The sequence below is a fragment of the Ictidomys tridecemlineatus genome, chromosome 6 (assembly GCF_052094955.1).
Source record: "Ictidomys tridecemlineatus isolate mIctTri1 chromosome 6, mIctTri1.hap1, whole genome shotgun sequence".
Taxonomy (NCBI): Eukaryota; Metazoa; Chordata; class Mammalia; order Rodentia; family Sciuridae; genus Ictidomys; species Ictidomys tridecemlineatus.
Genome location: NC_135482.1, coordinates 196,733,068 through 196,757,541, shown reverse-complemented (window position 1 = coordinate 196,757,541; position 24,474 = coordinate 196,733,068). Strand labels below are relative to the sequence as shown.

The 24,474-nt window shown below is 49.9% G+C and overlaps 1 protein-coding gene across 4 annotated transcripts in view; it reads right to left on the bottom strand.

Annotated features, from left to right (window-relative positions):
* The window catches only part of Myo16 (myosin XVI), a 524,759-nt gene that overhangs the window by 116,820 nt on the left and 383,465 nt on the right, over positions 1 to 24,474 (bottom strand). For all 4 annotated transcript variants that reach the window (XM_078016333.1, XM_078016334.1, XM_078016331.1 and 1 more), the window contains exon 24: positions 2,879 to 2,954. In XM_078016333.1, the coding sequence (XP_077872459.1) occupies positions 2,879 to 2,954 (76 nt within the window). The remainder of the gene's footprint in view (positions 1 to 2,878; positions 2,955 to 24,474) is intronic.

The window sequence follows — 24,474 nt, the reverse complement described above, 5'->3', positions numbered from 1 at the left end:
AGGGAGAGCGTGTAACAGTGAAGTAGTTTAGTTGCCACCCTTCCCACACTCAGGGGTTTTGCTTGCCCAGGTGCAAAATAAGGCAGATAGAATCTAAATCTGCGTCACCTTCAGTGAAAAGTCACATTAATAAACAAGCAGGGAAACGGGACAGTGGTCAAAGAAGGGGGACATAATTACAGAGGCAGGAGTGGGAAGGGACCCTGTGGTGTTGGCTTCAAATTATGGGAGAAAGCCACTGTTTTTAATGCACAGCTGCATATCTAACTATTATCTATGTCTGTCTCTTAAATGCTGAGGTCTGAAAATGCCTAAAATCAAAGACACTACAGAAGCAGTGAGCTCACCCAGGCCCCAGTGTTCCTCAATTCCATACTTCCCAAAGACCCAATAGGCTAGATCTGACACTGTCTTGGAAGACCAGATATGAGGGAACACTAAAAAAGCCACGGGAACCTGTCAAAAGGACACCAGAGCTGGCCTGAAGGTGTTCTAACAGGCCAAGCCTTGAAGAATTTTAGCATCAAAATAATGATGTAGTGGTATATGGCTCACTGAATAAAATAAGAACACCTGAGTCCACCTGGTCATATAAGCAAAGGAGCCAGTGAAGTAGGAGACACGGAGTGTCATAGCAGAAGGCCACTGTTGGTGGGGGGACGGCGTTCTGCAACTGTAAGAGGAATAACTAATTCAAGCAAGCATGACAGATGCCTGCAGATCCAGCTGGGAGAGGTTGATGGAACAGAACATTCGCACGGTCTCCAAGTGCTTCCCCCCAGGTCACGCATCAATGCCAAAGAGGAACCAGCAACTCTGGAAACCGAGAGGCTGGCAGACACCACCCTATCAAAGCAGTCGCGCGTCACAGCTTCAGGGACATTTATGGTGGTCACTGCCTCTGGTGCACTGAGGATGCATGTACCACCTCTGAGGGGTTCCTGGCAAAAATGCTCAGCTTGATTCTGATATAAGTAAAACTCAAATATCCCCAAATTGAGGAACACTGCATGAAATAACTGATATTTAATTTTTGAAAACAATGTCATGGAAAACTATGGAAATGTCCAAGATTAAAGATTAAAGTGAAATGACCCTGAACTGTGGGAAATCACTATAAAAGACATTAATGGGACAATTGCCAATGCTTTATCTGAGCTCTGGATTAGATGTCAGCATTGTATCAATGATCAATATTCTGATAATTTACTGAGTTCAAGTTAGACAATGTCCTCATTTTGGAATGTGCATTGACATGTAGACATTAGCAGATGAGTGACTTGTTCTCAAGTGGTTCTGAAAATATTCACATGGAGGAGGAGGGGGGAGGGAGGGAGATGGAGGGAGGGAAGGAAAGAAGGCCTGAAACCCTGATCTGAAGAAACTGGGAGTTTTCTGTACTGACTTTATAACTTGTCTTTAAGTTTGAAACCACTTCAAAATAAACAAACAGCAAGTATGTACCATGACCCTCGTAAACAATAGCAAAGCAATTGTTATTCATATGTATAGCAAGTCCAAATGTGTGTGGGCCCACACAAATAAGGCAACACATTATCCTCCAACTGAAGGATAACAGCCTTCAATAAAACTGAAAACACCAGACATAACATGGACCACACTGTTTGCCTGATCCCCTTTTATTTTATATATAATCTATGTATATTGATAGGTAGATATATCACCATGAAATTTAAAAAAAGCATTGTGCCGACTTCTAAAGCATGCTATATATTAGATCTTCGCTAAAAGACAAGACCCAAAGGGAAGGGCATTAAAAATAAAAGTGCAGGAAACTGCATACTAGGAGCAAGACATTTCCAGTGATAACAGGTCGGATCAATTACTGCAATTCCTCCTTTGATCATGATACCATCCCCAGTCCATGCTTCAACATTGGTCTCTGCTAAGACAACTCCCAAGGAGCGCATGTTCTGAGAGGCCAGCAGAGTGACCCCTGCCCCGGAAGACTCTGACACAACCATGCTGCTGCAACCTGAGACCAGAAGTGACGTGGACATCTGATCTCCAGCTCAGAGGCACCTAAGTACTTCATGAAAGGCATCTTCCTGTCCCAGGAGAGACAAATGCTCTTTTGCTTCCAGAGCACCTTAAAGCACAAAAGAAGCTGAGCTTACATTCACTAAAGGGGTCACTAGAAAAATGTGAATCACTGAAGAAATGCCACTAAGAAAATAACTACTAGAGGAGACAGAATCATATATATACGTATACGATTGGAATATATATGAATTTAATAATTGTTTTTTATATAGTATAGAATCAAATTCAATACATATGTAGAGTATTAATGCCCACTAAGTAGAAGGAACTGATAAATCTATCTATCTATCTATCTATCTATCTATCTATCTATCTATCTATCTATCTATCTATCTATCTGTAAATACACGTATACACATATACACGCAGATTTATAAATGTACTGGCTCCTTCTACTTGGCATTAATACTCTATAACTGGATGTGCATAAGAATAAAAGACCATCCCTGGTTATGCTTCATGGTACCTTAAGTAATGAAATTCACCCTACTGTGGCCTAAATAACTTGGGACGCCATATTCATCTTCATTAGTCTTCACAGAATAGCTTTTTTTGTATTCATACCACTAAAGTAGTAAAGGTGTTTTACATTCCTGTGTGCTAAAAGCTTAGTTAAATTATGGTTTCTAGTGGACTCCAAATTAAATTGTAACCAATGCACAGTATGGCAAGACACATTCCTTATTATTCTGGGCATTACAATGCAAAAGATATTTCAATTATCCTTTTGCTAGTAGCATATTTTGTAGGAAAAAAAATTCAAGAAATAAGGAATGCATGGCATTTTAACCAGTGTAGGGAGAAATCAACTTACTTTTCATTACAAATAGAAGATTCTGTGAAAGGGAGTCTTTATTTTTTTCAATTGCTCCAACAATCTCATACATTACCTATAATAAGAGAAAATAGCATAATTACTACGGATTAATCATGACCATGAAAATAAATTCCTTTAAAGAATAATTCAATTCAGCTGAAGTTTTAAATTATTCATGAAAGAAGTCTCTTCAGGTCTGAGAGCTCACACTGCATGCAAGTTCAAAGCCATCGCCTGCATGTTCTCATTCTGTACTTAAAGAGGGGACACTGCTCCTCTGCTGTTTTGCAAGGCTCTCTTCTGATCCTGAGTTTAAGGGCAAAGGCTGATAACTCACATCCTGACGCCCCTTTATTCTTAAGGATTGCAGCTCAAAAATCAGCTAACCCAGTACGGGCTCCTGACACTGAGCCTGTGTAGCGATGGCAGTCTGAGATGGCCCGTGGTCTCCTTATTAAGGGCTGCTTGCTGTTAGACTATGTAACAGCCAGTTCATCGGATGTCTTTTGAACGAAGAAAACATGAGAAACAATTATCGAGGAACACATTTGGGTGACTTGATTGTCTGGTTTTATTGGTATCCAGTACGGCTGGGAGACCTGGTCTTTAGAGAGACAGTGCATCTGTCTGAGCTAAGTACGACTCCCAGAGGGGTCATGAGAAGCCATCCAGGCACACCTCCACCAGGAAGCCTGTCCATTTCAATATCAGCTCCTTTCAGAAGCATCCTGTGGCACAGAACCTGGGCAGGGTGCCAGTGGCTGTCCCTTCTCTCTTCCTACCATCACCCCTGGGAGAAACCAAGAGGGAGAAACAGTGGCTAGATTTGCCACTCTGGGGATTCCCAGGGAGGACAGGGTCTGGGACAGGAGGGGATTGACAGGCACAGAGAGGCCGTGAGTCCACTGGGTCTGTGGGAGGAACCTAGAGAAGGGCCACACAATCCCTGGTGGTCCATGTCCCTACGTGGCCTTTAGTCCCAGGGCTCACGTGTCCTCCTTCAGTAAAGCTCTGTGTGGATTCCTTGATTTCACGGGAGCCTGAGCCACAGGAATCTCCAGGTCTCCTGTTAAAACCGAAGTGCAGAGCTCCCCTGTTGTTCTCAAACAAGGGCACGAACGTCCACAGACAGCATCCTGATATTTACCGGGCACACAGTTTTTATTTACTTATTTATTCCTATTATATATTTATTTATATTACTTACATTTACTTATTCATGTAAATGTATTTTATTGGTAGGGCATCTGCATATAATTAATGAACCACAAAGCAGGTCAACTTAATCACTTTTGTCCTTCCGGTGTTAAATCATATTCTCTAGGGCCCTCCAACTCTAAAAGCCTCTGACCTTATTCATAAGATACAAATGGACACATATTGACAGGCTGGGTTGACGGCCCACTGTAGATATGGGCGGTAGACACTACCAAAACAGCTTACTTATTTTATCGTAATTACCCCTGTAATCAAATGACTGATGACACAGTACATAAAATCGGCATTAGTGGATTATTGACATGTGGTTTTAAATATTTATTTGGGGCCCAAAATTTGAAATCAAGTATTGCTTCAAGGAAACTTTCCTACTGTCATGGAGAGATGGCACTCAAGATCATTATCTGCTCCCTGGGGTGTACCATAGCACCTTGCTACTGGATCACTGGTGCTTCAATGGTCTTAGTGGACAGAGCTGAGAAACACAGAACATGTACCGTGCACGGGCAGGCAGGTGCACATGCACTTTTCATTATAGTCAAAGGTAAAAATGTCACTGAATTCATATTTGGTCTTTTAATCATGATAATTTCTTCAATCTAAAGAAGTTTGGTGTTGGCTTTGTCAAAGGCAATTTAAAAATCTCTAGATAGGGAACAGGGGTGGGAGGGAAAGGGAGAGAGAAGGGGAATAGCATGGATGGTGAAAGGAGACCCTCATCATTGTACAAAACACATGTATGAAGATGTGAATTTGGTGTCAACATACCTCATATACAATCAGAGATATGATAAATTGTGGTATAAAGGTGTATTAAGAATCATAATGCAAAAATAAATAAATAAATAAATGGAAAGGCCCTTCTTACTTAAAAAAAAATCTAAATATATGGTATCCCTTCATGCTCATTTATTATATACATAAATAATGTGTTCCCATCACCTTTAAATATTTTGAATTAGCATTTTAATTTAAATATAATTTTTAATTATAACATTTTATTGGTTCTTTTTTTGGTTATACATGAGAATAGAATTGATTATAAAAGTAATTATGATAATCATAAAATAATTGTAAAAGTATAGGATATAATTTGTTCTAATTCAGTCCCCAGAACTTCCCCTTCCCCTCCATTACTCTTCCCTGTTCTCTTCTCTCTACTGATCTTTCTCCTATTTACAGATAGACATTTTGTCTTTAAAATGAGTGTCTAGGGGATCTACATGATGGTGAAACTCACTGTGGTATATTCGACATGTACATAGAAAAGGTGGGTGAGGTCCACTCCACTCTCTCCTTATCCCATCCTTCCACCCTTCCTTCATTCCCCTTGTTCACTACACTGGAAAGATAATTTTAGATTTACATGAAGTTGCAAAAAATAATACAGATAGACCATGTGTACCCTTCTCCAGTTTCCTGCAAGGATAGCATTTTACAAATAATCATAATGGAGATATTGATTAGGATGGTGAAAACAGAGAACATAACATCAGCACATTGGTCCTGTGTGTTGCCAATTTTGCTCACCTCCCAGAAATCGCCATCTATTTGTGGGGCTCTACTTCTGGGCCCTTTATTCTGCTTTGCTGATCCGTGTGTCTGGCCTTTGGACACTGCCTTCGTCACTGAAGCTTTAAACCACAATGTCGAGTTTGACAGGCTGATTACGCCAACTCTACTTATAAAACTGGCCTCAGCTACTTTAGCTTCTTCTCCTTTTCATACGACTTTTAGAATTATGTCACCTTTTCCTTTACATCTACAAAAATTTTGCTATGATTTGGTTAGAAATAGCATTGGATTTGAATGCCAATTCTGGGAGACTTGTCTATGTTCATTATGACCAAGTTGATGAGTTACTCTGTTGTCTTTTAATCTAAGAACATATCATGTCTCTCCTTTTAATTAGACTATGATTTCATTCATCAGCATTTTGTGGTTTTCAGCATAACATTCTCTACATAATTTGTTAGATTTATACCCAAGTATTGTGTCGTTTATGAGTGACTGTAAATGTTATTGCATTTTTAATCTCAGTGCCCATTACTAGTATATAGACAAACAATGGAATTTTTATGTTCATCTTGTATGTTTTGACTCTGCGATACTCACTTATTACTTCTGTGGTTTTTATTTTTTTTTTTAATCTTGGTGGATTCCTTGGGATTTTGCACACTGAAATTTATGTCTTAAATAAACATAAATTTCTTATTTCTTCCTTTCCAATCTGTCCTCTTTTGATTTCCTTTCTTGCCTCATGACACTTTGCTAGAACATAGCAGACATCCTTGCCTTGTTTCCAATCTTGGGCTCAAACATTGTTTTCAACCATTAAAAACAAAGCCAGCGGTAGATCATCACAGATGCTCTTTATCAGGTGGAGCCTGTCCCTACCATTTCTATTTTTCTTAGAGTTTTCCTCATGAATGGATATTGAATTTTATCAAAACTTTTTTTTTTTATTCCTTGATATGATGCTGTGATGATTTTCTCCTTCAGCTTGTTAATGTGATGGATTACCTCAATTGATTTCTAAACATCAGATTGGCTTTGCACTCCTGGGTAAAAATGCCCATTGGCCACGGTGGACAGTTCTTTTCATATATCCCTGAATTGTATTTGCTGATATTTTAGCAGTGTTTTGCATTTATATTCATGAGTGATATTTATCTTTAGTTTTCTTGTGTGTACGCGTGTGCCTGTAAAAGCCTTTGCCTGGTTTGGGTACCAGGATAATACCAGCTTGATAAAACAAACTGGGAAGTGTTCTCTCTCTTATTTTCTGGACAAGTTTGTACAAAGTTGGTGTTAATTTTCCTTCAAACATTTGGTAGAATTCTCCAGTGAAACCATCTGGAACAGGGAGATTTCTTTTTTTGGGAGATTTTAAATTACAGATTCATTTTCTTGATAGGCCTATTCAAATTATCTATTTTATATTGGGTGAACTGAGGTAGCGTCTGTTTTCGGAGGAACAGGTCCATTTCATGAAGTGGTCAAATTCACGATGGGGTTATCGGTTGGTTCCCTTTTGATCTTGGATGGATGCGAGGCACGTAGGTATGTTTCCTGTTGCATTCCTGGCTACCTGTGTTTTCTTTCTCTTTTTTCTTTGTCAGTCCTACTAGAGGTTTATCGTTTTTACTGGTGCTTCCAAAGGCCAGCTCTGTTGGGAAGATTCTCACCCCTCCCCAGTTCTACTGGCTTCTGCTGTCACCACCTTCCGTGGCTTGCTTTGGTGGACTTTGTTCCCTAGTTCTTGGGACAGAAGCTACATGATGGATTTCAAACTTGCCCTATTTTCTAATATGTGGATTTAGGGCTATCAGTTTCCCTTTCCATCTTGTTTTAACTCACAAATTTACTAGGTTGCGTTTTAATTTTCATTCCGTTGAACATACATTTTTAAAATTCTCTCGGCTTTCCTCTTTAATCCGTGGGTTATATAAAGGGTACTGCCCGTTTCCAAGCCTTTGTTGATTTTTAGTTTAGTCCCACTGTTTTGGTCAGCTTTTTCACTGCTGTGACTAATGGATCTGACCAGTACAGCTGTACAGGAGGAAGAGTTAATTTGAGGGATCACGGTTTCAGAGGTCTTAGTCCATAAAAGGCCGGCTCCATTCCTTGGGACTGAACATCATGGTGGGAGAGGGTGGCAAAGGAAAGCAGCTCGCATCATGGTGATCAAGAAGCAGAGAGACTCCATCTCCAGACACGAAATATACACCCCATAGCCATGCCCCCAATTAACCCCTTCCTCTAGCCACACCCACCTGCCTCTAGCCACCACTCAGTTAATCCCAGCAGGGACCAATACACTGATGGGGTTAAGACTCTTATACCCTGATCATTTCTCCTCCGAACCTTCTTGCATTGTCTAACGAACGCGTGAGCTTTGGGGGATACTCCATATCCAAACCATAACACCCACTGTGGTAGGCAGACCTTCTCCATTTCTTGTCCGTCCTTTCAAATCTGTGGGTTCTGAGTTATGGTCCAGCATAGGGCCTATCTTGATGTATGTTCCATGGGGACTTTAACATTTTGACCTCTGCCTCTGTAGGCCGAGGTGTTCTGTTAACTCCTGTGGTCCGTGGCGTGTGCTATCCTGTATCCTTGCTGACCTCCCAGGCAACTGTTGCAAAGAGGGTGTTGAAGTTTCCAGCTTAACCCTCATGGGCTCCCAGGGAGGAGGCAGGGCATCACCTCAGCCCTGGGCAGGGAGGACAGTCCCTCTCCACCTCCTTGGCAAGCATGGGTTCCCCCGACTGCTGGGTGGGGACAGCAGGTCTGCCCGCTAGGCCACTGTCGTGCTTCTCTGGCTATGGGGTGAGCAGTGCCGGGTAAGTACTTCTGCACTGATTCCTACGTGGGGAGGCGTTGCCTGGGCAGAGCTGGAGGTCCTGACTCCACTCACTGGGTCTGACCTGGCCCCAGTGCAGGGAGGTGTGGGTGACACACACCCAGACTCAGCACTGTGCTGAAATCTGATGGACCTACAGATTTCTGAATTGTACATGCTAAAAAGAAAACTATGATTTTAATAAGCATGATTTAAAAGATGTGTTTTAAAGATGTTGTTTTAGTTGGACATAGCTAAAAATGGTCGATGTGTCTTGTTTTTGTCTTGAATGAATAGTCAACCTTTGTATAAGTCAAGCTTTCCAGAGAAATAGCATCGATAGGGTAATAGATACTAAAATACACATCATGGGGAATTGGCTCAAGCCATCATGAAGGCTGAGATCTGCCATCGGCAAACTGGAAACCAGGAAGCAGGTGTAAAGTCCTCAGTCCGAGGGTCTGTGGTCTAGAATCCAGGCTGCCTCTGAAAGCCTGAGAAGCAGGGTGCCGAGCCCAGGGTGGACCATGTCCAGCTCAGCAGTCAGAGAGTAAATCTGAGTTTCTTCCACCTTTCGTCCTTGCAGGCCCTAGAGGTTCAGGGGACCCAGCCACGCTGGGAGGCAGGTCAGTTCTACACAACCCCATCCAAGCCGATTGCTCCCCAAACACCCAAACTTGTTTTTTAAAAATATTCCAAGCTTAGCTAGAAAAATATTCCAATCCTTAGCTGACAAGTAATGACTGTACTGGGCACAATGGGGTACTCTCATCTAGGCATACACTGCAGAAAGAGCCACTCGCCCTGATTAACTAGCTCTTGGGCATCCCACGGCCTATTCGGATCCAACACGATCACAACCACACAGGCCCAGCTCTCAGAGGTGCCAAGCTACGGGGGAGGACCGGGGCCCTGCAGGACAGGCTTGGGCTGCAGCTTCCACCTCTCAGTGCCCGGGAGGCTGGGCCAGTTACTGACCGTGCCCGACTTCTCATCTGCAGGCCAGCAAGCCACACGGTGCCTCCCTCTCCAGCTCTCTCCTGTCCCTCTCTGTCTCTTTCATTTTGAAGGTAAGTAAGAGAAAGGATATTTTTATCTACTTGGGCACAACACCTATCGTTTTCTAGCTCTTATTTCTAACGATTACCTGTGCTGCTTCTCAGTCCAGATTTGTTTCCATCACGGACTTGAGAAGGACCCATGGACTCACCCGGCCATTACCTGAGGCTACCGCATGGACTGTCTGCCCATCAAGGAGTCATCCTATGACATCCTGTGGTTTTGCTGGCTGAAATGCATTTAGACCTTTACAAACATGGTTCCCAAACAGAAGGATCCTCCCTAGAAGGGAGCCACATGAGAGTCACCAGCCATCCATGGGTCACTGGCCTCCAGCAGGAGTGGCCTTGAGCCACGCAGCAACAAGTTTATAGAAAAGACACCAAGAGAAGATGCCAAACAGCGGGGACCCCACTGGGGATCCTGGGTAATTCAAAGGGAAGTGGTCCCAAAGCCCAGGGAGTGGACTTAGAATCTCTATGCAGGGAAAACACAATCTCTCCCAGCAATCACCGGGAGCTCTGTGGGTCTGGGGTGGTGGGAGGACAGAGAAAGGTCCTTTTCCCAGAGGCCTGCCAGGTGGCAGGAACGGCGGAAAGCAGATTTGGGGTGGCAGGCCCTTCTGGCCACTGGGGCAGCTGACCGCCGGGCTCTGTCCCTCTCTTTCTTGCTGGCTCATTATTTGGGGAATGAAAGAAGAAAGACATGAAAGGAACCAAAGACAGAGGCCAGGCCAGTCCTCCCCGCCGCCCTGCATCTTGACATGACGGATCCTCAGGCCCTCATTCTCCCTCCCTCTCGAGCCTGGAAGGTGGGTTTCATGCCGTGGGTGACAGCCTCCCTCAGGCATGTAATAGAGAAATTTATATGCATACAACCTGCTACGAATCTTTAAGAAAACTGTCATGCATTCAAAAATTTCCTTTGGAACGATTCTGTTCACTAAATGACTCAAGAGAGCCGCGGCTTTTGCCTGTGTTTCAGCCGCGCTCACTCAAGTGCTTCCGCGTGGATGCCAAGCGCAGGGTGCGACATAAGCGGGAGCAGTGACAGCAGGCTGCTTTGGGGACGCGCTTGCTGCAACACTGTGGCACCACAGTAAACACAATTAGAAGATGAATTGTGTCAGCTCTAGATGAAGAAAGGGGGGGCATCGAACCCTTTCCACGGCTGTGAATCACGGCTCATCAAGACACCGAGGTTCCTGGCTTCACAAAGAAAGAAGCTACGGCGCGGAACCCTCCTATATTCTCCTCCTAACCAAGGCTGCCAGGCTCAGGCTTGGCTCATCACCAAGGCAACCGAAATCCAAAGCCACAGAAATAGCTCAGCCCACCAACACGGATTCTCATTCCCTGAACTGGAGCAGCTGGCGTCCCTTCCCGCCCTGTTTAAGAAGGGGCAGGGGTCATCCATGCTGGAACAGGCAGCTCTTCCACTGCAGCTCAGCCCTGCGTGGGCCTTGTGCCTGTGGGGGCTGTGCCAACCTGAGGCACAGTGTGGCTACATTTCCAGGGTCTCTCAGGACCCCGGCAGAACATCTGCACTTATTAATATAATAAGTGCAAATCCTTTAGACTTCACCCAAAACTCGGGAAACCTCGTTTGGGGGGCGGGCATCAGGAGTCTGCATTTCCCACCTGCTCCCCATTGATTCTGATGCACATTCAAGTTGGAGACTTGCAGATGCAGAAAATGAATGAGAGTGTGAGGAGGGACAGAGAAGGGACAGTGGGCTGCAGGGTGGGCAGAGGGGACTTTTGCTCTAGTTTCGACCTGTCAACCTGCAAGTCACTGCTGGGGCATGCTGTGGGCCTTAACTGTGGGGTGTGAGCACTGAGCTTCCCCCAAGCTGTCTTCTCAGTTCAATTTGCTGTTGAACTCTGGCCAGTTTGCACGCAATGTCACGATTAGCACAGCCTACCAATAAAAGCACTGTTGTAAGGGACTTACAGTATGGATAGTAGATAGGCTTGAGTGGACATCATCTACTTAGAATACCAACTGGCTTTTAGTGTGGCTAACGTCAAGGGTTATAAAAGGTAACTGTCAATCGGACCTCAGTCAGGGTTCAAAAACTAAATTTGGAATAAATCAAGCAAAGTAGCAGAGATTAGTCATAATACAAGTATATTTATAAAACATGAGAAATAGTAAAAGTAATAGTAATGACCTCTCTCTCCCATTTTCACAGATAGTCAACCTAGATGTGTTTCTGTGCATAAAATCTAATTTTTTCTATGTGTGCACTCTCGGAGATGGGGACCCAGGTGCCTAGTGATGCCCAGCTTCCTGACATGTGTCAGCTGGTACAAAGCTAGTCACTGCCCAGCTCAGCAGGGCTCTGCAGGCCCCGGGTTCCTAAGAGCATCTGCTGGGCCTTCCAGAGGAGGCTGTGCCAGGAGGACTCTGGCAGAGGGGGGACGTGGCAGGGGACGGAAGCTCTGGTGCTCTCCCTCCTCCACCGGAAGCCGTAGCTCCTCCCCCAGAGTTCATCCACGTGCCTCACGGTCCCAGCTTCCAGGGTCAGCTGCCCAGGCTCCAGCTTCTTCCATGTGCCTCCCCACCTGGGATGCAGGGCACAGGCTCTCCCACTTTGCCTCCCAGTCTTGGGGACAGCAGCTGCTGCCTGCTGTGCAACAGCCTTGGTGTCACCTGACTGTCCTCCACCTGTCTCCTCAACTTCCTCCGTGACTGCTCCCTGTATTCACGTTCTTCTCTGTACAGAGGCAGCACCAGTTCTTTCCTAGACCAGATGATGCCAACCCCGCCGTCCTACTGCTGGCCTCTTCTTCTCCTGTTTTGGGGCTGGCAGTTCCTACCTGGAGGTGCTCCAAGAGGACAGAGTGGAGGTGGTGTTGACTCCCCAAATGAGGGACTGCACCTCACTGTAAAGCGAAGCCAGGAGAAGGACCCAGGTCAGAAAGCAGACCAAGTGGTAAGGGACGCTCATGGCAGGAGAACTGACTGGGAAGGAAGAGCCATGTCCCCACAGGGAGCACATGGCCAGAGCAGAGCAGGTTCCAGCACGCTGGGCAGGGCACACCATCACAGGGTGGGACAAGAAGAAAGAAAGAAAAGAACAGGGGGCACGGGCTTGAAGTACACACGAGGCACACGCCCTGGTCCTTCAGGCCGGACTCAGGACAGCAGACACTTTGGAGGGGCAAAAGCAGGGTTGGGTCTCAGCAGACCCTTGGGGTTCACTCCTGTGGGCCACTCCTGAGGCTCTATGTGCCTCCTGCACGTCCCCTCTTGCTGCTTGGCCAGAGACCACACAAACCACTGCATTTGAATTAGGTCATTGTCTATCGTCTACATCCCCACCTTATAAAGCAATATGTAGAGGTCAGACCACATGGCTAATTACACGACGACACAACGAAACTGCTTCTGATATGAACAGCTGCACTTCCACACAGTTGAAGTGCCAAGAGCTCAAGCACCTCTAACAAAGCCACCCCTGGTGAGAGTTCTGGCATCTCAGGGTTCCACACCAGACCACAGCGTGGATAAGTTACGTTCAGGATCTACAAGTGTGCCTGTGTGTGTGCCCTTCTACCCATAGTGTGCGTAATAGATGCATCTGTGTACATAGCCATCCATCTGTTGATCTCTTAATCTTGTGCCCAATCTGAGTACACATAGTGACTGCTTTATTGCTTAAACGCTGTCCAAATATGGCCATCATCAAAGAGTCCATGGGGGAAAAAAACACTCAATCTTATACTGTGGGGAAATGTAAATCAAAACTTCAAAGAGAAGCATCTCACCTCAGATTTGTAATCAAAAAAGATGAAGTAACAAGGGCCATCAAGGATATGGAGAATGGGACACCCTCACAAACCAGGAGGAGGGTGTACATCAGCTCAGGAGAGGACAGTTCTCACACCTGGAGGAGGGGTGTACATCAGCCCAGGAGGGGACAGTCCTCACACCTGGAGGAGGGGTGTACATAAGTCCAGGAGAGGAGAGTCCTCACACCTGGAGGAGGGGTGTACATCAGCCCAGGAGGGGACAGTCTTCACACCTGGAGGAGGGGTATACATCAGCCCAGGAGAGGAGAGTCCTCACACCTGGAGGAGGGTGTACATCAGCCCAGGAGAGGAGAGTCCTAATACCTGGAGGAGGGGCGTATATCAGCCCAGGAGAGGAGAGTCCTCACACCTGAAGGAGGGGTGTATATCAGCCCAGGAGAGGACAGTCCTCACACTGGAGGAGGGGTGTACATCAGCCCAGGAGAGGAGAGTCCTCACACCTGGAGGAGGGGTGTACATCAGCCCAGGAAGGGACAGTCCTCACACCTGGAGGAGGGGTGTACATCAGCCCAGGAGAGGGCAGTCCTCACACCTGGAGGAGGGGTGTACATCAGCCCAGGAGGGGACAGTCCTCACTCCTGGAGGAGGGGTGTATATTAGCCTAGGAGAGGAGAGTCCTCACACCTGGAGGAAGGGTGTACATCAGCCCAGGAGAGGACAGTCCTCACACCTGAAGGAGGGGTGTACATCAGCCCAGGAGGGGACAGTCCTCACTCCTGGAGGAGGGGTGTATATTAGCCTAGGAGAGGAGAGTCCTCACACCTGGAGGAAGGGTGTACATCAGCCCAGGAGAGGACAGTCCTAACACCTGGAGGAGGGGTGTACATCAGCCCAGGAGAGGACAGTACTCACACCAGGAGGAGGGGTGTACATCAGCCCAGGAGAGGACAGTCCTCACACCTAGAAGAGGGGTGTACATCAGCCCAGGAGAGGACAGTCCTCAGACCTGGAGGAGGGGTGTATATTAGCCGAGGAGAGGACAGTACTCACACCTGGAGGAGGGGTGTACATCAGCCCAGGAGAGGACAGTACTCACACCTGGAGGAGGGGTGTACATCAGCCCAGGAGAGGAGAGTCCTCACACCTGGAAGAGGGGTGTACATCAGCCCAGGAGAGGACAGTCCTCACACCTGGAGGAGGGGTGTACATCAGCCCAGGAGAGGACAGTCCTCACACCTGGAGGAAAAGTGTACATCAGCCCAGGAAGGGACAGTCCTCACAGCTGAGGAGGGATGTACATCAGCCCAGGAGAGGAGAGTCTTCACACCTGGAGGAGGAGTGTACATCAGCCCAGGAGAGGACAGTCCTCACACCTGGAGGAAGGGTGTACATCAGCCCAGGAAGGGACAGTCCTCACACCTGAAGGAAGGGTGTACATCAGCCCAGGAGAGGAGAGTCCTCACACTGGAGGAGGGGTGTACATCAGCCCAGGAGAGGACAGTCCTCATACCTGAAGGAGGGGTGTACATCAGCCCAGGAGAGGACAGTACTCACACCTGAAGGAAGGGTGTACATCAGCCCAGGAGAGGAGAGTCCTCACACCTGGAGGAGGGGTGTACATCAGCCCAGGAGGAGACAGTCCTCACACCTGGAGGAGGGGTGTTCATTAGCCCAGGAGAGGAGAGTCCTCACACCTGGAGGACTGGTGTACATCAGCTCAGGAGAGGAGAGTCCTCACACCTGGAGGAGGGGTGTACATAAGCCCAGGAGAGGAGAGTCCTCACACCTGGAGGAGGGGTGTACATCAGCCCAGGAGAGGACAGTCCTCACACCTGGAGGAAAAGTGTACATCAGCCCAGGAAGGGACAGTCCTCACACCTGAAGGAAGGGTGTACATCAGCCCAGGAGAGGAGAGTCCTCACACCTGGAGGAGGGGTGTACATCAGCCCAGGAGAGGACAGTCCTCACAACTGAAGGAGGGGTGTACATCAGCCCAGGAGAGGGCAGTCCTCACACCTGAAGGAGGGGTGTACATCAGCTCAGGAGAGGACAGTCCTCACACCTGGAGGAGGGGTGTACATCCGCCCAGGAGAGGAGAGTCCTCACACCTGAAGGAGGGGTGTACATCAGCCCAGGAGAGGACAGTCCTCACACCTGGAGGAGGGGTGTGCATCAGCCCAGGAGAGGACAGTCGTCACACTGAAGGAGGGGTGTACATCAGCCCAGGAGGGGACAGTCCTCACACTGGAGGAGGGGTGTACATCAGCCCAGGAGAGGAGAGTCCTCACACCTGGAGGAGGGGTGTACATCAGCCCAGGAGGGGACAGTCCTCACACCTGGAGGAGGGGTGTGCATCAGCCCAGGAGAGGACAGTCGTCACACTGAAGGAGGGGTGTACATAAGCCCAGGAGGGGACAGTCCTCACACTGGAGGAGGGGTGTTCATTAGCCCAGGAGAGGAGAGTCCTCACACCTGGAGGAGGGGTGTACATAAGCCCAGGAGAAGACAGTCCTCACACTGGAGGAGGGGTGTACATCAGCCCAGGAGAGGACAGTACTCACACCTGGAGGAGGGGTGTATATTAGCCCAGGAGAGGACAGTCCTCACACTGGAGGAGGGATGTACATCAGCCCAGGAGAGGACAGTCCTCACACTGGAGGAGGGGTGTACATCAGCCCAGGAGAGGACAGTCCTCACACCTGGAGGAGGGGTGTACATCAGCCCAGGAGAGGACAGTCCTCACACTGGAGGAGGGGTGTACATCAGCCCAGGAGAGGAGAGTCCTCACACCTGGAGGAGGGGTGTACATCAGCCCAGGAGAGGACAGTCCTCACACTGGAGGAGGGGTGTACATCAGCCCAGGAGAGGAGAGTCCTCACACCTGGAGGAGGGGTGTACATCAGCCCAGGAGGGGACAGTCCTCACACCTGGAGGAGGGGTGTATATTAGCCTAGGAGAGGACAGTCCTCACACCTGGAGGAGGGGTGTACATCATCCCAGGAGAGGACAGTCCTCACACTGGAGGAGGGGTGTGCATCAGCCCAGGATAGGACAGTCCTCACACCTAAAGGAGGGGTGTACATCAGCCCAGGAGGGGACAGTCCTCACACCTGGAGGAGGGGTGTACATCAGCCCAGGAGAGGACACTCCTCACACCTGGAAGAGGGATGTACATCAGCCCAGGAGAGGACAGTCCTCACACTGGAGGAGGGGTGTGCATCAGCCCAGGATAGGACAGTCCTCACACCTAAAGGAGGGGTGTACATCAGCCCAGGAGAGGACAGTACTCACACCTGGAGGAGGGGTGTACATCAGCCCAGGAGAGGAGAGTCCTCACACCTGGAAGAGGGATGTACATCAGCCCAGGAGAGGACAGTACTCACACCTGGAGGAGGGGTGTACATCAGCCCAGGAGAGGAGAGTCCTCACACCTGGAAGAGGGATGTACATCAGCCCAGGAGAGGACAGTCCTCACACCTGGAGGAGGGGTGTACATCAGCCCAGAAGAAAACAGTACTCACACCTGAAGGAAGGGTGTACATCAGCCCAGGAGAGGAGAGTCCTCACACCTGGAGGAGGGGTGTACATCAGCCCAGGAGAGGAGAGTCCTCACACCTGGAGGAGGGGTGTACATCAGCCCAGGAGAGGAGAGTCCTCACACCTGAAGGAAGGTGTACATCAGCCCAGGAGAAGACAGTCCTCACACCTGAAGGCGGGGTGTACATCAGCCCAGGAGAGGACAGTCCTCACACCTGGAGGAGGGGTGTACATCAGCCCAGGAGAGGAGAGTCCTCACACCTGGAAAAGGGGTGTACATCAGCCCAGGAGAGGACAGTCCTCACACTGGAGGAGGGGTGTGCATCAGCCCAGGAGAGGACAGTCCTCACACTGGAGGAGGGGTCTACATCAGCCCAGGAGAGGAGAGTCCTCACACCTGGAGGAGGGGTGTACATCAGCCCAGGAGAGGAGAGTCCTCACACCTGGAAGAGGGGTGTACATCAGCCCAGGAGAGGACAGTCCTCACACTGGAGGAGGGATGTACATCAGCCCAGGAGAGGACAGTACTCACACCTGGAGGAGGGGTGTACATCAGCCAGGAGAGGAGAGTCCTCACACCTGGAAGAGGGGTGTACATCAGCCCAGGAGAGGACAGTCCTCACACTGGAGGAGGGGTGTACATAAGCCCAGGAGAGGAGAGTCCTCACACCTGGAAGAGGGGTGTACATCAGCCCAGGAGAGGACAGTCCTCACACTGGAGGAGGGATGTACATCAGCCCAGGAGAGGACAGTCCTCACACTGGAGGAGGGGTCTACATCAGCCCCGGAGTGGACAGTCCTCACACTGGAGGAGGGGTCTACATCAGCCCAGGAGGGAACAGTCCTCACACCTGGAGGGGGGGTGTACATCAGCCCAGGAGAGGAGAGTCCTCACACCTGAAGGAAGGGTGTACATCAGCCCAGGAGAGGAGAGTCCTCACACCTGGAGGAGGGGTGTACATCAGCCCAGGAGAGGACAGTCCTCACACTGGAGGAGGGGTGTACATTAGCCCAGGAGAGGAGAGTCCTCACACCTGAAGGAAGGGTGTACATCAGCCCAGGAGAGGAGAGTCCTAACACCTGGAGGAGGGATGTACATCAGCCCAGGAGAGGAGAGTCCTCACACCTGGAAGAGGGGTGTGCATCAGCCCAGGAGAGGACAGTCCTCACACTGGAGGAGGGATGTACATCAGCCCAGGAGAGGACAGTCCTCACACTGGAGGAGGGGTCTACATCAGCCCAGGAGTGGACAGTCCTCACACTGGAGGAGGGGTCTACATCAGCCCAGGAGGGAACAGTCCTCACACCTGGAGGGGGGGTGTACATCAGCCCAGGAGAGGAGAGTCCTCACACCTGAAGGAAGGGTGTACATCAGCCCAGGAGAGGAGAGTCCTCACACCTGGAGGAGGGGTGTACATCAGCCCAGGAGAGGACAGTCCTCACACTGGAGGAGGGGTGTACATTAGCCCAGGAGAGGAGAGTCCTCACACCTGAAGGAAGGGTGTACATCAGCCCAGGAGAAGACAGTCCTCACACCTGGAGGAGGGGTGTACATCAGCCCAGGAGGGGACAGTCCTCACACTGGAGGAGGGGTGTACATTAGCCCAGGAGAGGAGAGTCCTCACACCTGAGGGAAGGGTGTACATCAGCCCAGGAGAGGAGAGTCCTCACACCTGGAGGAGGGGTGTACATCAGCCCAGGAGAGGACAGTCCTCACACCTGGAGGAGGGGTGTACATCAGCCCAGGAGAGGAGAGTCCTCACACTGGAGGAGGGGTGTACATCAGCCCAGGAGAGGACAGTACTCACACCTGGAGGAGGGGTGTACATCAGCCCAGGAGAGGAGAGTCCTCACACCTGAAGGGGGGTGTGCATCAGCCCAGGAGAGGACAGTACTCACACCTGGAGGAGGGGTGTACATCAGCCCAGGAGAGGAGAGTCCTCACACCTGGAAGAGGGGTGTACATCAGCCCAGGAGAGGAGAGTCCTCACACCTGGAGGAGGGGTGTACATCAGCTCAGGAGAGGACAGTCCTCACACTGGAGGAGGGATGTACATCAGCCCAGGAGAGGACAGTCCTCACACCTGGAGGAGGGGTGTACATCAGCCCAGGAGAGGAGAGTCCTCACACCTGGAGGAGGGGTGTACATCAGCCCAGGAGAGGAGAGTCCTCACACCTGGAGGAGGGGTGTACATCAGCCCAGGAGAAGACAGTCCTCACACCTGGAGGAGGGGTGTACATCAGCCCAGGAGGGGACAGTCCTCACACTGGAGGAGGGGTGTACATCAGCCCAGGAGGGGACAGTCCTCACACCTGGAGGGGGGGTGTACATCAGCCCAGGAGAGGACAGTCCTCACACCTGGAGGAGGGGTGTACATCAGCCCAGGAGGGGACAGTCCTCACACCTGGAGGAGGGGTGTACATCAGCCCAGGAGAGGACAGTCCTCACACCTGGAGGAGGGGTGTACATCAGCCCAGGAGAGGAGAGTCCTCACACCTGGAAGAGGGGTGTACATCAGCCCAGGAGAGGAGAGTCCTCACACCTGGAGGAGGGATGTACATCAGCCCAGGAGAGGACAGTCCTCACACTGGAGGAGGGGTGTACATCAGCCCAGGAGGGGACAGTCCTCACACCTGCAGGAGGGGTGTACATCATCCCAGGAGAAGACAGTCCTCACACCTGGAGGAGGGGTGTACATCAGCCCAGGAGAGGACAGTCCTCACACTGGAGGAGGGGTGTACATCAGCCCAGGAGAAGACAGTCTTCACACCTGGAGGAGGGGTGTACATCAGCCCAGGAGAGGACAGTCCTCACACCTGGAGGAGGGGTGTACATCATCCCAGGAGAGGAGAGTCCTCACACCTGGAGGAGGGGTGTACATCAGCCCAGGAGAGGACAGTCCTCACACCTGGAGGAGGGGTGTACATCAGCCCAGGAGAGGAGAGTTCTCACACCTGGAGGAGGGGTGTACATCAGCCCAGGAGGGGACAGTCCTCACAGCTGAAGGAGTGGTATACATCAGTCCAGGAGAGAACAGTCCTCACACCTGAAGGAGGGGTGTACATCAGCCCCGGAGAGGACAGTCCTCACACCTGAAGGAGGGGTGTACATCAGTCCAGGAGAGGACAGTCCTCACACCTGGAGGAGGGGTGTACATCAGCCCAGGAGGGGACAGTCCTCACACCTGGAGGAGGGGTGTACATTAGCCCAGGAGAGGATAGTCCTCACACCTGGAGAAGGGGTGTACATTAGCCCAGGAGAGGAGAGTCCTCACACCTGGAGGAGGGGTGTACATCAGCCCAGGAGAGGACAGTGGTCACACTGAAGGAGGGGTGTACATCAGCCCAGGAGGGGACAGTCCTCACACCTGGAGGAGGGGTGTACATCAGCCCAGGAGGGGACAGTCCTCACACCTGGAGGAAGGGTGTACATCAGCCCAGGAGAGGAAAGTCCTCACACCTGGAGGAGGGGTGTACATCAGCCCAGGAGAGGAGAGTCCTCACACCTGGAGGAGGGGTGTACATCAGCTCAGGAGAGGACAGTCCTCACACTGGAGGAGGGGTGTACATCAGCCCAGGAGAGGACAGTCCTCACACTGGAGGAGGGGTGTACATCAGCCCAGGAGAGGAGAGTCCTCACACCTGGAGGAGGGGTGTACATTAGCCCAGGAGAGGAGAGTCCTCACACCTGAAGGAGGGGTGTACATCAGCCCAGGAGAGGAGAGTCCTCACACCTGGAGGAGGGGTGTACATCAGCTCAGGAGAGGAGAGTCCTCACACCTGAAGGAGGGGTGTTCATTAGCCCAGGAGAGGAGAGTCCTCACACCTGGAGGAGGGGTGTACATCAGCCCAGGAAGGGACAGTCGTCACACTGAATGAGGGGTGTACATCAGCCCAGGAGGGGACAGTCCTCACACCTGGAGGAGGGATGTACGTCAGCCCAGGAGAGGAGAGTCCTCACACCTGGAGGAGGGGTGTACATCAGCCTAGGAGAGGACAGTCCTCACACCTGGAGGAGGGGTGTACATCAGCCCAGGAGGGGACAGTCCTCACACCTGGAGGAGGGGTGTACATCAGCCCAGGATAGGACAGTCCTCACACCTGAAGGAGGGGTATACATCAGCACAGGAGAGGACAGTCCTCACACCTGGAGGAGGGGTGTACATTAGCCCAGGAGAGGAGAGTCCTCACACCTGAAGGAGGGATGTATGTCAGCCCAGGAGAGGACAGTCCTCACACCTGGAGGAGGGGTGTACATCAGCCCAGGAGAGGACAGTTGTCACACTGGAGGAGGGGTGTATGTCAACACAGCTACAATGGAAACAGAGTGCAGAGTCCTCATAAACTAAAGAAAGAGTTACCACCTGGCCCAGCTGTCCCTCTGCTGTGTGTGGATCAACAGGAGGTAAAATAATTAGCCCCCAAAGATGATGGCATTCCCGAGTTTATTGAATACTGTTCATACTTCCTAAAATATGGAATTATCTTAGCTAGATGCCCATCAGTGCATGAATGAAGTGTGCATACAATGGGACATTATTCTCTCATAAAAAGAATGGAATCAGGCGACTGGCAGCAACCTGGATAGAACTAGAGGTCATTAGGTTAAGAGAAATAAGCCAGACAAATCCCAAATGTCCTTACTCATTTGTGAAAAATAAAAGGTAGTGACCTCATAGAGTGGAAAGGAATAGTGGTAATTAAAGACTGGGACAGAAAAGGGGTAGGTGACATTGGTACAGTTCAGTGAGGAGGGAACAGCTCCAGCTTTCTGGAGCACTATCGGGCAACGGTTGGGTAGACAATCCACAGTGTATTCTAAACAACCAGAAGAGCAGGATTCCCAGCACAGGAAATGACTGACGTTTGAAGAGATGGAAGTGCCTTGTACCCGCTGACCACCACCTGCACACATGGTCCAACTGCCACAATGTACCCACAAAGACCGGCCAAAACCGTGCCTCAGTTAAAAATGCTGGCCACAAGCACCTTTGCACTTTCTGCCCCCATCCTCCGGGTCAAGGGAGGGCAGCCTTTGGGGACCCTTTGCCTGTCCTCTAGTTAGGGAAATACTGTGCACAGGCACGAGAGGGTGCTGTAGGAGTGGGCAGCCTGCTGTGGTGCATCAGAGGTCCTGGGTCAGTTGTGAGAGAACAGAGTCTGTTCCCGATGAAGGCAAAGGACGTGGAGACGCCTCCTTTTGTCCACAAAGCAGAGCCTTGTTGACTCCTGCTGAGGGACATGGGGAATGATGGAGTCCAGTGGGAAGGCCTGTGTGGATGAATGCCAGGGACCTAGAGCCACCAGGAGGGGAGCATCCAGCCCAGGAAAGAGCCTCACCCACATCCTGGGAAGGACCACTGAGTTCCCAGCAGAGGCTGGGCACAGGGCAGGTACAAGCACCCCCTGGAGAGTCAGCCTTGTCTATCTGGAGGCTCTGTGAGTCGGACACTCTGGGATGGTACAGGACAGGCCAGCTCCTACCTCCCCATGCCGGCCTGCAGGAGAGCAAGAGACGGCCTGCGTGGGGACTGTCAACTGGTTTTTGTTGTTTGTTCTGTTTATTATTTTGTTTTAATTATTTATTATGGGGTTCTAGAATTCTCAGTCTCAGAGTTGAGTCTGTGAGTGCCAAGCAAAGCAAAGAAAGAAGTCTCTCTACCGGAGAGGCCAGGCGCATCCCTGAAGCTGCCCAGGAGTCTGTCCAGTTGCAGGAAAGGACTACCCTGGCTCATCACATTTCCAAAACCAGGACAAGCCAAAACCCAAATTAAAACGTGGCACATCCTCTGTGCTGCACCTGTTCATCTCCCAGGTACATGAAGAACATAAGGCTGAAACTCTGGGAGAGCTGACTGTGGAGAGAGGAAGCACGGTGTATTCTTCTCCCCAGAGAAGTGGACACAGAGACGGAAATGCTTAACACAGGGGCCATGAGCCACTCGGGAAGCCCCCTCTCGTGCCACTGATTCAGACCTGCTGCCAGCGAGTCAAACACAAGAGTCACGTTTCATTTCCAGCCGTGTTTCCGGACACACAGAAGGAAGCAGGGCGGAAGCAGGGCTGTTAAGCCTTCCCTCCTGAGGACCATCTGAGCTCCCTCCACCGGGAGCGCGAGATGAGAGAGAGCAAGGGCAGCGCTGGGATGCGAGCTGGGCCCCGGGTGAGAAGCGGAGCACCTGCCCTGGAGAGAGGAACAGGAAGGAGAGGAGCCTGTGCCTGGTCATCACAGGCCACGGCGCCCTGAAAACCTGAAATCCGCAAAGCTCCCAACTTCAAGAAAACATTTTGAGTACAGATGTGGCTCTCCAAGAGATCTGGACTCTGGAGCATTCTGGATTGGGGTCTTCAGATTAGGGCTGCTCAACTGGCAAATTGTAGGAAAATATGCCAACATTTCCCCCCACCCCTTTACGTGTTTTCCTTTCTGAAGTGAGAAGAGAGAGCCTGGGAGAAGCTATGGGGCGGGGTCTGAAGCCCACAAGGAGCTGGAGATCTGGTGGCTGCCGTGCCTACCACACTGAACCAGGGGGTCCATCTGCTTCCCACCTCGAGATCATCAATATTTATGGAACAGAAGTAAATTCACACATCCCTCGTATTTATAATCCCTTCCTGCATCATGTTATTTACATGCCGCAAAACATAATCCTCAGAGAAGAAGTGGTTAGGATTAACAGATGATAAAAATGCAAACTTTTTGAAATATACTCGTGAATTCAATATATCACGTCAGAATATATGTGAAGATTGGTTTTAGCAAAATAAATAAATGATCATTTGCAGCAAATACAACGTGTCCAAGTATTTTTCATGCCTGGCTTCCACACCCCACCCAAGGCTTGATGAAAAGGGTCTCCGTTCCTTGTAGAGTGGTGAATCAGCTCTATCTGCTGCCAACACTTACAAGCAGAGGCTGAAAAACGAAGAGAGTCTGTCCACTGGTGTTGCACGTTTCCTTCTGGGCCCTGTCCGTCGACAGATACTGATTAACAGAGAAGGTGAATACCAGGAGCAACCAGTAAGCTGGTCAGGAGTCCCTATCTGGACACCTAGGAATTTGGACATTACCTTGAACTTGACAGAGTTGAAATTCATAAATATGCTTCATACATTCCTTTTAAGGAATGAAATACCAACCAACCCACAATAAAACGGAATGCTCTAGGAAATCTAATACTCCACGTCGACAGCTTTCTGTCAGCCCTGACAGTTGGGGGTGTGTTCCAGCTCTGCAGGGACAGGGGGATTCTCCCTGAGATCCCTACTCTCCTTCCTGCCCCAGCAGAAGGAAAATGCTGATCCTGGTCCCCAGGCAAGCTGCCAAAGGTCAAAGTGGCATCAGTAATGGAGCATCAGGAGCCCTGTGGAGCTAGTCTTTATTTTTCAGAACGTCTGCCCAAGAGGTGAACAGCTGCAGATGTAAATCAAGCCCTTTCTGTGCAGGTCAAAATATCTTTGTCAAATAACCTTTAATAGTATCCGTTTGGCTGAGACCAGACAGATTTGATTGTTCTGTCTGGGGATTCTGCCTGGAGAGAAGAGAAATAAATGGAAGCTGCCCCATCTATTGGTCTGTCCGCTTTGTCTTTTGATTTAAAGGTTTGCTGTCAGAGTCTTCTTGGGTACATTGTGTCTCCCACAAATCTCCAGGGAGCAAAGGCCAGCTATAAATG